Source organism: Adelges cooleyi, unplaced genomic scaffold (assembly GCF_023614345.1).
Source record: "Adelges cooleyi isolate 19-005CV unplaced genomic scaffold, UGA_ACOO_1.1 ACOO_flye_CR_arks_rails_tigmint_CR_PRNA_651, whole genome shotgun sequence".
Lineage (NCBI taxonomy): Eukaryota > Metazoa > Arthropoda > Insecta > Hemiptera > Adelgidae > Adelges > Adelges cooleyi.
The window spans coordinates 7,905,680-7,919,496 of record NW_026096352.1 but is presented as its reverse complement, the minus strand read 5'-3'; the positions used below and the strand labels follow the sequence as shown (position 1 = coordinate 7,919,496).

The 13,817-nt window shown below is 28.3% G+C and overlaps 1 protein-coding gene across 1 annotated transcript; it reads left to right on the top strand.

Moving 5' to 3' along the window:
* The first annotated feature begins 1,135 nt into the window (after nt 1-1,135).
* On the top strand, nt 1,136-13,195 carry LOC126844504 (mitogen-activated protein kinase-binding protein 1). Its single transcript, XM_050582754.1, has 29 exons — nt 1,136-1,636; nt 2,502-2,729; nt 3,730-3,821; nt 4,464-4,677; nt 4,756-4,968; nt 5,034-5,216; nt 5,286-5,446; nt 5,510-5,645; nt 5,733-5,930; nt 6,239-6,414; nt 6,511-6,664; nt 6,809-6,943; nt 7,014-7,217; nt 7,270-7,520; nt 7,616-7,711; nt 8,122-8,401; nt 8,516-8,575; nt 8,642-8,734; nt 8,819-8,937; nt 9,008-9,232; nt 9,305-9,414; nt 9,482-9,606; nt 9,679-9,784; nt 10,283-10,393; nt 10,996-11,087; nt 11,149-11,314; nt 11,385-11,505; nt 11,562-11,710; nt 11,770-13,195. Exons 2-29 carry the CDS (start codon nt 2,613-2,615, stop codon nt 12,027-12,029), a joined length of 4,347 nt encoding a protein of 1,448 aa, XP_050438711.1. The 5' UTR covers nt 1,136-1,636; nt 2,502-2,612; the 3' UTR covers nt 12,030-13,195.
* Nucleotides 13,196-13,817: the final 622 nt, after the last annotated feature.

Below are 13,817 nucleotides of genomic sequence, written 5' to 3'. Positions count from 1 at the left end.
TGAAATAATAAATCTGTTGACTGCTTGTCAATCTTGACGCTATCTCAAGAAGCGACCGTTGCGCAAGACTTAATTAGGTACCTCTCGTTTTCTGATTGTCATAACTGGATGTATTCTTGCACTTGAATTACGTGTAAAATTGATCCGTACAATCCTATACGGTATACGTAGTTATCAAATAGAAAATACTATAAATGCAAATAATTGTTTTAATATCTCGTATAATTATTCTAAGCGAAACGAAGAAAATATAAACATTGAACAATTAACCACGCGCAGTTTATCAATTTAATATTGTCTCGCGCCGTATAATAGTTACATGAGGCTTTACAATATATTGACTTTTAAATTGTTTGACAGTAGAAACTCTAATAGAAAAAATTTAAAATTATTTTTTAAAAATAATTTTAAATAATGTTTTACAGTTTTGTATTCTAGCAATTTTTTTTTACTTAAATACCGTGGGAACTTACTTAAAGCGTTTTGAAGGCTAAACTTTTCAAGCGCCCCCTTCGTTTATATACTTATAAGGGGCTCTCCAGGCTAAATACTCAAGCTACGCTTATGAGTTATGAGCTTCTGTTTCACACCCTTGCGAATGTAACAAATAATTTTACTTTTTTGGTACCTACAGCTATAGGTAATAAATTGAATTCGCAATCAAACATCTAATACGACTATATAAATAAAAACGAATGGCGGTAAGCATATAAGGTGTTATTGTTTTTTCGCAACCGTGCCCAAGTTTTATTTATCACATTAGGTACATAGTTACGTCAATATCGTGTAAAAATTACTTTCTAATAGATTACAGACTATACCTACCCATGTAAGATATAGGTATTATTATCGATTTTTAGAAAAAAAAAGGACTGTAAGTACAGCGCGTCTGCTCTATACAATTTAATTTGAATACTTATCGGCTATTGTAAAAAATTTAATGCGCCATCTGTTTTGGCCGTGAATTGTTATTTGTTATTGAAGTCACCGTGGCGAATACAGTACGCAAAGTTTTGACGTGGTGTAGGTATAATAGGCGGCAGACGGCAGTAGAGGTGGATACAAACAGTGGGCCGACTCAGAAGCGAATCGCTTAGCTCAGTTTTGCGAACCGACCAGTCCATCGTTGCGCAACGGTCTACGTTGCTGTAATCTTCGATTATCATTCATTATCGCTTGTCGTCATGTTATTATTATTTTGTGGACGACAGTAGTGTTTTGTTGCCTTCCTAATCATTATTATTTTCACGTTTATCATTTTTTAGTATTATAATTTACATTTACGTTTTCCATCCGCCAGTTCTCTAGACGTTTCGTCTCGCGTTCAGCTTTGTTTTATTTACCGTCCGACAGGCAAATCCTGTCCACCGATCTTTTTTTATTAAATTATTAGTCAAACGTAATACAGGTGCGAGGAATTCGGTTTCGACATTTGACCACTATCAGCCACAACCAACCTGCCTACATCGGTTACCTACACACATAATTCCTTATTTAGAACTCCATTAATTCGAAGGTCTACAGTTTTCTTCTACTTCTATTTTTTGTTATGTTATTTATAATTGCTTTTTGATCGCGACGTATATCTCATTGTTTGTCAACATATCATATATTCGTAGAACACTAGATTTGCGCTGTAAGTACAATCCTAATTATCATTTAGTGGTAGTTTATAATATTAAATAGGTGTGGATGACATTGATGACAATGTTAAACAATTATACCTATCTAATCTATTTTTACTATTTATCTTTTAGGTACTATGTTCCAAAAAGAGTTTAATGCTTATCACATTGTTAATATTTCATAACTACACTAGGTGGGTGATAACTACTTTACTGAAAGTAGCTATTTTTTAAATTAAATCTTACATTGAAACATTTTTTGAAACTAATATGTTAATTAAATTATTATTATTATATTATTATTTGATTAAACATATAAAACCTCTAAGATCCTAACGTTATTGTGATTAACCTTGATATGATATTATTTGTCATTGTAAAAAAATAAAAACACACCCAACAAGTTTAATTATGCAAAAAATAAATACATGTATCAACTACCCACCAATTATCAGAATATATTTTTATTTTATTTTTTAATTTTGTCTCAATTTCCCCCGACTAGTGCTATTAAATTTTTTAAAGAAATTAATATTATTTATACCAGGAAAAAGTAAAAAAGTGTAATAGATTAGGTAATTTATAAAAACACATACTCACTGAAATAATCTGAGACAATATTTGTATAGTTTGAGAGTAAAATATTATTATTCTTATTATTGCAAAATTAGTGTTCAAGTTGTACATTTATACTAAATCTACATTCAGTCTGATTGCATATCTTAAGTAAACGGCACCTTAAAATGGACAAAGGTTTATTAATATTTCCTTAGTTTTTTATTGCTAATTTATAATATTATCCATTAATATAGGCAAGATTTATTTTATTTTTGTTAAAAAGTAGTTTTTATTTTAAAATATTGGTTTTTATTTCAGATCATGATTTATTACACGATGACTTATACCACTGTATTTTCCAAAAAACTAAAATTATATTCTCAACATTTTAAACACATGTCGAGTTGATAATAAATGAAAATTTAATTTATGGTTGTCGCGGTTGTCAGTGTGATGGATAACTTTACGCCACAAATTCAGCAAAGTAAACTCATCAGACCACCTACACTAAAACGTGGACGGTCTAGTGACTCGCAGAGTAGCAAAGTAAGTTATAAAAAATAACAAATTAACAAAAAAACAATATATGTGTATATAGTTAGTAACCAAATTAAATCATATGAGTATAAAAAACAAATCACTACTTTAATTTTTAGGTTTCAGTAAACCGAAATGTAATGAATTTTTTTATTACCTTTAATATTATAAAGTCAATAGAATATAATAATTTTAGGCAAAAAATTCATTCTCTCAAAAACTATGAAACATTATCATGTGTTGGGTTTATGGATATTTTTCCACATCCATTTGTCCGCATAGACAAGATTCCGCAAATTTTTATAATGTAATTTACAGTTATAAGTAGATATTATGAGCCAAGTTTCTCAAATATTGGACTTCAGCCTGCTCTTTCTGCAACTGTCAATAATGAATTCAAGTCCGGATGTACTTTTCCGACAATAGTATTGAAACTATTATTACACTAAAAACTCCGTATGCCAAAACCAGTTCACCGCCCTCCTTATTTTATCTTATCTTCGAGTGATAATTATTATTATTATTCAATAAATAATAGAAAAAAATGTTCGTTACAGTTTTCACACAATTTCAGAATAATAATCATTCGGAAATTGTGCCAATGGAAAAATGTCCAGCAGAAAAATGTACCCCAATCCATGTATTGACCTAAGCATCAAAAATCAGAATTGACTCATATTTAGTATAAATGTTTCTTTCTTCTAATCACCTCTAACGTTTTACCTTAATTTACTATAAAATTGTACCAATTCAGGTATAAGTATTTTAAAAAAAATACTTCAACTTAATAATTAAAAAAAAGCATAAGCTAATTGATTCAATTAAAATAATCACATTCATCTGAATCTTAATTGTTTGTATTAATTCCATGATACTAGAATTCATCATTCAATTATCTGGAGTAGTGTTAAAGTCTAAAGAAGTATTTTTTTCTCTTGATATTAAAACGGCCAGTTGTTATTGTTATATTAGGTATTAATTACATATTTTATTAACTGTATTATTTTAGATAAAACTAGAAAGAGTAATAGGACTAACAGTATCCACCAATTCTTCATTAGATGTCGATGGCAATACTGGAACAATTGCTTATCCAGCTGGGTAAGTTTTTATTATTATTATACTTATTATCATAATATATGGTAAATAATTATAAATATAAATAGCTAATATTCTTTAATGTTAATTTTTATAAGTTATTCCGGAAAAAAACAATCATTATACTGATTATTTAAACGGTTTTTCTTTTATATTATAAACCATATGAAAATAACAAAATTATTATTGTGGATCTATAATCAAATATTAAGACATAGTAAAATAATTGTATTGTTTCTCATACAAAATTATAAAAATTCACAAAATTTCTTTTAATAAATACTTATTTTAGTTTATACATTTATATTTAAATTTAAATATCTCACTGACCCTTATAGTGCAAAGGGGAAAGGCATCAAGATGGTTCCCACTAGTCGTAAAGTTAGTTTGACTGCATTTTTGCTTTAATTCTTGCTTAGCTGAAGGGGTTGTTTAAGAAATTAACATTAAATAAAATAAATATGTATATAGGTGTTTAATTTTGTTACTAAATATCTACAGTGTAGATATTTTGAATCCTTATGAGTTTTTGCTGTATCATTTACGTTGTTGAGTTTCAGTTGTTTGAATATAAATATATTACATCGTTCTTTTTACATTTTTCAGTAGTCCTGTTTAAATGAACATTTATATACATATTTTCAGATGCACTGTGGTTTTCCATAATCCAGTTTTGGGCACAGAAACACACCTATCAAATGTTTGCAGAAAATCGATAACGTGTTTAACTTTCTCTTCTGATGGCCGATATCTTGGTACTGGAGAATGTGGCCATCAATCAAATGTAAGAGTTTGGGATATGAATGATTACTCACAAGTAGCAGAATTTCCAGGCCATAAATATGGCATTAATTGTGTGGTTAGTTTTTTAATTACCAATACCAACACCTTCATTTTTATATTAAACACATATAACAATAATCCAATCCTTTTTTAGGCATTTTCACCAAACCAAAAGTATTTAGTCTCTGTTGGATCACAACATGACATGATAGTAAATGTTTGGGAGTGGAAATCTAATTTAAAATATGCCTCTAATAAGGTTTCTGCAAAAATCAAAGCCATAGCTTTTTCAGATAATGGTAACTTTATAACTATTGGTAACAGACACGTCAAGTTTTGGTATTTGCAGTCTTCTAGATCAGTAACGGTAAGATGTTTAATACACTCATATTAAAAATAATTTATTCATTTTTCCTTTTTTTATTTTTTTAGTATAAAGAACCAGTACCTTTGATGGGCCGCTCTGCAATTTTAGGAGAACAACGGAATAATGATTTTGTTGATGTTTGTTGTGGGTGTGGAGATCTAAAGGATTACACATATGCAATTACAAAATCAGGATTGTTGTGCGAGTTTAATAATCGTAGATTATTAGACAGATGGGTAGAATTAAAAGTAATTTTTATTAAATTTATTATACCATCAATATAATTATTATTTATAATTTTATATATTTTTTTTAAGACTACCAGTGCCAATTGTATGACAATTGGAAATAATTATATTTTTGTTGGTTGCGCTGAAGGAATTGTGAGATGTTTTAATCCTGGAACTTTACAGTTTGTAACCACATTACCAAGGACTCACTATTTGGGTGTGGATGTGGCTCAAGGACATGATATTAGGTAATATACATATATAAAATAATGTCAATGTTATTCTTTAGTAAAATTGAGTCTATTATTTAGTCATATGGCGAGTATTCCGTCTAATGCTAAATACCCAGATGCCATTGCATTAGCTTACGATGAAGTCAATACAAAGCTTACATGTGTTTACAATGACCATAGTTTATATATCTGGGATGTAAAGGATATTAAAAGAGTAAGATTTGATATAATTTAAATAGAATTAAATTAATGTTATTTAGCTGTATTTTTTAAAAAATGATTAAATAAATTGTGATTTTAGGTGGGGAAGTCAAATTCCTTTTTATTTCATTCCGCATGTATATGGGGTGTTGAAATGTATCCTGAATTAGAGCAAAATTTACATGTACCAAAAAATTCATTTATAACATGTTCAAGTGATGATACGATTAGAGTTTGGAATTTGGATAAAATAGATTTTGATAACAGTTCACTTTACCAGAAGAATATTTACAGCAATGTAAGTTCAATACCCATGTCTGTTTATTTTTTTTAATGAAATTCCATAGAAAGAAGAAGAGAAACGATAAAGAAGTGTATTTTATATTAAGTCAACATGTGTGGTCCAGTGGTAATAGCCATCAAACTTAGTAATAGAGGTATCGGGTTGACATCTGTGTATCCATAAGTGGAGCGTCCAAATATATTCTTACAAATGAATAATGCAATGTGTAGATATTTTTTATTATAAAAAAAAGGAAAATACAATTTTTGTTCAATTGCTTAATATTCTTTAAATGACAAACATAAATTTTGTTTTATTTTTAGGAGCTATTAAAAGTTATATATATTGATCCAGAACTAAATTTCCTTAAAAATACAGATTTGAGTTTAGTAGATAAAACTGATTCGTCATCATATGATGGAAGAAATGGAGTTCGAGCCATACGAATCAGTCCGGATGGTGTACATCTTGCTTCAGGCGATCGCTCTGGAAATATTCGGTAAATTATATCAATTTCTATTGTTAATTACTCATATTTGTACATTAGTTTTAGAATGTTTTATTTATAATTTACAATGCTGTTTATAATTAATAGAGTACATGATTTAAAGACATTAAGAGAAGTTTGTTTGATCGAAGCACATGATGCTGAAGTTTTATATCTGGATTATAGTAAATATAATGATAAGGTGAAATTGTTTGCTTCAGCTTCTAGAGATCGTCTGATTCATGTATTTAATGTTAACAAAGTTAGTTAAAATTATTTATGGAGAATAATAATAATAAATGTATATTGACAACCAAATATGGTTCTATTTGTAGCAATATCAAATAAAAAATAAAATTATTATTAAATAATCTAAAAATTAAACATGTTTACTTTTTACTCAAAGGGCTATGACTTCACTCAAACATTAGATGATCATTCTTCATCTATAACGGCAGTTCGATTTATAAACTCACAGAATAAACTTCAAATGGTTTCTTGTGGAGCTGATAAATCAATTATATTTCGAAACTTTAATGAGGTGATTTAACTAAATTAAAAGTGTGTATTCAGTCTTCAGATTGAAAATAAATACGTGTTACAATTTTAAGGCGGCTGACAAGAATCAAGGCGGTTTTATTCATGATCATTCTGTTTCTGGAAAAACTACTTTTTATGATATGGAAGTAGACCCTAAACAAAAGCATATTATGACTGCTTGTCAAGACAGAAATATCCGTGTTTACAACACCACTTCAGGAAAGCATACGAAAACATTTAAAGGATCTGTGGGAGACGAAGGGTCTCTTATTAAGGTATTTAATCTGATATAATATTTGGAAAAAATATTAACGTTTTTTTCCACAGGTTGTATTAGATAGAAGTGGATCATACATTGCTACGAGTTGTACTGATAAAACGTTGTGTGTATACGATTATCTTGCTGGTGAATGTTTGACTACCATGTATGGACATTCTGAATTAGTAACTGGGCTAAGGTTTACTAATGACAGCAAGCATTTGATATCTGCCAGTGGAGATGGTTGCATATTTGTATGGCGTATGCCTTCTGAGATGGTTAAAGCTACAAATTTATCCAAAAGAACTCGGCCTGAAAGGTATTTAAAAATGAATAAAATTGAGTTATTGAGTTATTTAGCTAAATTTTTTAATTATAAACTATATGACTTTTTAATGTTTAACCGTTTTTTAGAGCACCCAAACCCACTATTATTGAAAATGAAAATGTACCACCGTATGTACATAAAATAGTAGAAGATAAAGAAAACAACTCTTTTAGCATTCCTGCGTAAGAAAATTTCATTATTTTAATTGTAATTCATTATTGTTGATTACCAGTGATTTATCTATTAAGTACAGTTGTTGCCAGATGACTTGGCACAGCTGCGGCGGCCCAAAAACGCAAAGCCAGGGATTCTCTGTATTTTATGTTTTTTTTTTGTCTATTATACTCTGTTGAAGCATAGTTAATAGTTTATTTTTATAAAATATATAATAATAATAATACTAATAGTTATAACAATAACTATAATAAAGAACTGTCATAGTCGAACCATGCCTGCCTAGCCGGCGGACGGTTGATGAAAAAGACTAGTATAGTTTGAGATACACTTAATGATGAACGCCACTGTGCCAACTTATCTAGCAACGACTGTATCAACCATTTATTAATAAAACATTTTAATTTATTTTGAATAGAGATGGTCAGTTACCCTTATGGGCTAAAAAACAAGTTGTTTCTGATTATATTCAACCGGATGCTCAATTAAATATTTCTATTAACCGAATTAATGCACCTAAAGGGCAGTGGGCTCAAAGGGCAACTAATCCATCAGAGCCCAGTAGTATTTTACAGTTAGCTATCAACAAAGATGATTCTGATTGTTTTAAGGATGATAGCTCAGTGGACAGTGGAACTGAAACTAGTAGATCAATTTATCCCGAAAGTCAAAAAGAATCCTTAATTATTCCGAAAAAGGTATTAAACTATACATGTAATCAGTTATACACTTGTATTATAGATATTTAATTTTTATGAATCTTAAATATTCTAGAAATAATTTTTATTTATATGATTTCATTGTGTTTTTAGACAAAACGTATACCACCAGTGTTCGTATCAAACGACTTTGATGAAAATTTAACAGCACAAGTTAGTTAAAATTTAGATATTGTAAATTATTAATTTATTAATTTTAATTTACTTTGTTCTTTATAGTTAGTGTCTGAGAAATCAAGTTCTCATATTTCAGATATTCACCGTGTTCGTAATTTGACTGATGATAGCTCATTAGGCAGTTTTAAAAATGAAGTTAGTTTTAATAAACTTCCTTAGATTCAAATTAAGTACTTTAGTAATCATTTTGTATTAACTCTCTTAAATCATTCAACATAGGAATTAGAAAGTAATGACCATGATGGAGATATTGAGGATTCTGAGGGTGAATGGGCAACAAATGGAAAAGTTAATAATCCTATTTTATACTATCCTTCAAATACTGATGATCTTGTCAAGTAATTTCAATTTATTGTTATGACTAATAAATAAATTACCTAACTAATAAAATAATTTAATTTTCCTTAGTGATTATACAATTACCAAGTTAGATTCCGATACTGCTATTCGAATGTCTCAAAGAAAATCGAAGGGAATTAAACCAAAAGATCGGTTTTTATCACCTGGAGTCGCTGACTTGTCTAGCCACTCAATGTCTGGTAGCCAAGGTAGTGATGATGAAGATGATGATGCAACTTCTACACCAAGTGGTGATAATTCTGATAAGAGCAATTTAATGATTTTTTCTACAAGGTTTGATTGTTTTAGTAATTAATTGTTAAATGTTAATACTAATTAAATAATTTTGATTTTATGGTATTTTAGCACCGAGAGACTAGATATGATTGAAAAACGTGAACAGTTTTTAAAAAATACTTTTGAATCGCTTGGTGAAGGTGAACAAGAATTCCATGACCCTAAAAACAATTATCCAAGTATGTCTAAATATATTTTAAAAGACTAAACTTTATAGTTTAGTGTATATATTTTGTTATTTTTTAGCTAAAAGAAGTATATCTTCTCAGTATAAAGGGTCAACAGTACAACAAAACACCAACATTGAATCTCAAAGCAAAAGAAATGAACTTCAACAAAGAATTGAAGAAACTAGAAGAACTTTACAAAATGTATGTTATACTATTTATATTGTAAACATTAATAATTATTAATTTACTATTTGTTTTCTTATATGTTTATAGTTGGGTAATCATTCAAACTTAAAAACTAGTCAAAGTATTTGTGATTTAAGCAGAAATTTTGGAAAATCACCTTCCAAACTCCCTGTTCGCAACAATCAATTAACAGGTATTAACCATTATTTTTGATTTTTTAGTCTTGTAAATATTCCTAGAGTAGTTTCCTAGTACTCTACCCTATGTTCCGTCGAAATAGTTTTGTGGGAACCAAAACCAATTTGTCTTTGTTATAAAATCATCAAATTTTTAGAGTATATGGAGCAGAGCTTTATCTGTGCTTAAGCGCTTTTAAATTTTTATAACTCAATCCACTAATTTTTAATTATTTGTTGAAAAATACTTGAGAACCAAAACTTAACAATTCATTGCAAAGAAATTATTCAATCTATCAAAAAATTGTCACGCCTAAGTACAGATAATATTCTCATTTATTCTTCTATGAACATTTTGTGAACTTAGTACTAAGATAGCTTAGCTTAGCCTCTACAGTATTCATTCGCGGAAACCTTGGTTTTCATACTACAAATTATGGATTTTTTTTATTAACAAAATTACTTTCTATACTGTTACTTTATAAATTAATGTAGATGTAAATTCGTTTTTTCAGTTGATAATCACATAAATATGGGCGGGTCAATACGAAGAGTCTGTTCCTTAACAGACTTATCTGCTTCTACACCCTCTAGAAATGGTCATACAAATGGTTCATTTAATAATAGTAAGTATATACACAAGGCCGGTAATTTGGAGGGAATAAAATAGCTTCTTCTTAATTTTCTATAGGTCATTTAGGTTTATTGTCATGTGCTTTTTATTTGTAAAACATAGGAGTTCTTAATTAGTTATTCTCTTAGGACGCTATCTCACTTAACTATTAGAGAAAATATATTTATTGCTCTTAATCTGATGGTAGCTCACGCTAATGATTTCCTGAGCCAAATGTTAGTCTAGACTCTGGATGTAAACCATCATCTATAGGTAATTCATCTACATAGTCTTTTTTAACCAATAAAAACTGTATGGATTTCAACATCTAGTTATTTTAAAAGGTTACCTTCCTTTTTTTACACACTCTTTGTTTTAATTTCACATTCATTTAATAAAAAGTAATTAGATGAGTAATTGAGAATATATGAGGATAGCTATTGTATGCGTAGATGATCTGGGAAATTGTGTCGAGAGAAGGCTTAGGACAAGAGTGGCTAACTCAAATAGTTATAACGCAAATGAAGGAGAAGAATACTATATTACCTTAGATTTACTACATTACCTAATATTAATCTTTACAAGTAAATCATACAAATTATTTAACTTAATTAGATACAAAACCAATGCCAAGAAGCTTATCAAAAAAACCTAAGCCAACACTAAGCAGTATGCAAAGAAGTAATTCAGTAAATGTTTTGGACCAGGTGAGTTAATACTTTTTTATTTTTTATATTAAGAAATTAAAATTTTACCTTGGAATTTAAGAGTGATTCCGAGAGTGATGCCAGTCAACAAACTAATGGCAGTGGAACTATAACCTCAGCAATACCTACAAGAATTATGAGACCAACAATCTCATCTCAAAACAAAGTTATTGCTAACAAGTCCAATATTTTACGGAGAAGAAGTTCTACAGCTTCACAATCAACAAGTTAGTTGTCTATGATTATGAACTATATGTTTATTCCAACTATTTCAAATAAATATTCTTTGTTTTTTAGCTGCTTTAAACGTAATAGGTCACAATGAAGATTCAAGTTCAGAAGAATTTTTTACATCACTACGTAACAGAGCAATTCTAATATCGTCCCAATCTAAATTATATGCTCCTGAAAAACCCAGGTGTGTAGTTGTTAATGTTTGTTTAGTTTTGTTACTAATTATATTTTTTTTCTCAGAAGAAACACTACAGCTCTTACTCGTAGTGTGAGTGAAATGAACTTAAAAAGTCCATCTAACAAACCATCCGATAAACCACGAATTCGGAATGACTTATCTTTAAAACTAAAAATGAATGGTTCTTTAAGCCAACAAAAGAACTTAAAAAGTAAATTATGCAATATTTAAAGCTTAGATTTGTATTTACAGTAAATACTATTATTTCAGATCATTTATCTTTGATGGCTAATCAATTGTTTCAAACTGCCGACACAATTTTAGAGCATTTGAATGGTATTAATGTTACAGACAATAAACGAATAACTAAAGGAGACATTGCTACTGTAGTTAATAAACTAGAACAAATTGTTGACAATGGAGGTTTGTTTTCTCAACAAAGTTCTAGTACATCGCTCAGCAACACACAACAATATTTAGATGTGCTTGTAGATTTGGTCAAAAAGCGTTCGTCACTTACTGACATGTGAATTTTTTAGTCCTACATTGGTCAACTATATTCTGTATACATAATTCGTTAGATCGTTGGGACAGTAACACTTTATTTTAAAGTACCTAAACATTAATATATATTTATGATTAACTGTATAGTTACGTACATTCATTTTTAATAATGTCAGTAACCATATGCAATTTCGCTATTAAGGTTTTAATTATAATAATAAATTTAAAAGTTAAAAAAAACTATAAAATACTAAGAAATGTAGTTAATTGTATTTTAAGTTAAATTATTTTTATCATTGGAAAATTTTTAAAGTCATGCATTCTGCGTCTTTTTTAGCTCATATTCTGAGAATATTTTTTTATCATATTTTAGTTTTTTGAAATGTTAGAATTTTTACCAAAGAATTATACAGCGATTTTTTTATTTATGTAAAAAAAATTTTATTGTTATAATTTTGACTAGATTAGCTTGAGTTCCTGATGTTCATATTTGTACATGTCAGTTGGTCAAAAGAGCTGTTATTTGTAACACATTTTATGTTTTGAGATTCATATTGTGCATCACAAAAGCAATAATTACTGTAATCAATTGAGCTCCAAAGCCAACTAACTACAAACATATTTTTAAGTGTATGCCGATAGGTAATGTGCCTTATTTAGGATTTAACTTTGATGGAACTAATAGACTAATATTTTATAATCCGTCCAAAATAAATTTATATTTATATACATATATTTACATATATAATTTTTAACATTCCTTCGTCTATTGCTTTATTTTTAAAATAGAATAATTATAATAATAATTGTATTTTATTGTTAAATGTTGTATACTTATAATATATCCAGTTGAATTTCTAAACTATGTTCTTGTAGTAATGTTACCTTTTTTATATATTGTTAAACTATATTTATATGAAAACATTTGAGTACTTAATCATTTTGTGGCTGTATTTCACTGTTGTAACACAATCGAATTTAATGTTGCTTAATGTGCCTTTTATACTACTATTACTAGTCATTTAAAGTAATACAGCTTTTAAATTTAAATAATTGTAGTATAATTAGTACTTGTACTTTTTTAATCATTAAAATGTGGCTGACAATGTATCATATATATTATACTGTCTAATATGATTGTATATTATTTAGAATGTATTGTAACTTTAATTTTTCTCTAAGCCATTCGAATATAATAATATCCGTCCGATTATTAACACATTCCTATATTTATATTTACAGTATTCGTATTTTTATATTCAATGAGTACTACCATATACTCATAATAATATGTATTATTATAATTAGTATTTACTTTTTTAGTGTATATTATAAGAAAACATATTAATAAAATATTTAACTAGTTATTATATATTTTTTCCTGAATTTTTAAGCATATATAAATAAAAAAACATAGATTTGAAAATTGAAACTGCACCAAGTAATCACACTACATTCGGCAGTGATAGTCTGTAATTGTTAATTGATGTTATGCTTAAAACTTTGAGTATAAACTTTTATTGCAAAACTATTTGGAACAATTTTAGTAATTGGTGGTATTTTTTTTGTAAAAATATATGTTGTCATACATAGAAATCTTACTTGTTTCCTTTTTTTTTTATTCTTCTATGGTGACCACACATAATGGAATTTTCATTGTCTTATATTTTTAACTTAGAAATCGCAATCAATTTATCTTTTTATGGGGATTGCATGCGGTTTATTTAGACTGAAAAGCCAGATACAATCTCGACTACTTAGAGGATAGTCCGATTTCAAGTCAAGATATACGAGTTATTTGGCAATTTTACTTA

What these genes read in the sequence shown, in the direction of transcription:
- LOC126844504 (XM_050582754.1), top strand. Translation starts at nt 2,613, where the DNA reads ATGGTTGTCGCGGTTGTCAGTGTGATGGATAACTTTACGCCACAAATT. An exon ending in AATACTGATGATCTTGTCAA is followed by an intron (nt 8,938 to 9,007) that starts GTAATTTCAATT and finishes AATTTTCCTTAG; the next exon opens with TGATTATACAATTACCAAGT. An exon ending in CAGTAAATGTTTTGGACCAG is followed by an intron (nt 11,088 to 11,148) that starts GTGAGTTAATAC and finishes TTGGAATTTAAG; the next exon opens with AGTGATTCCGAGAGTGATGC.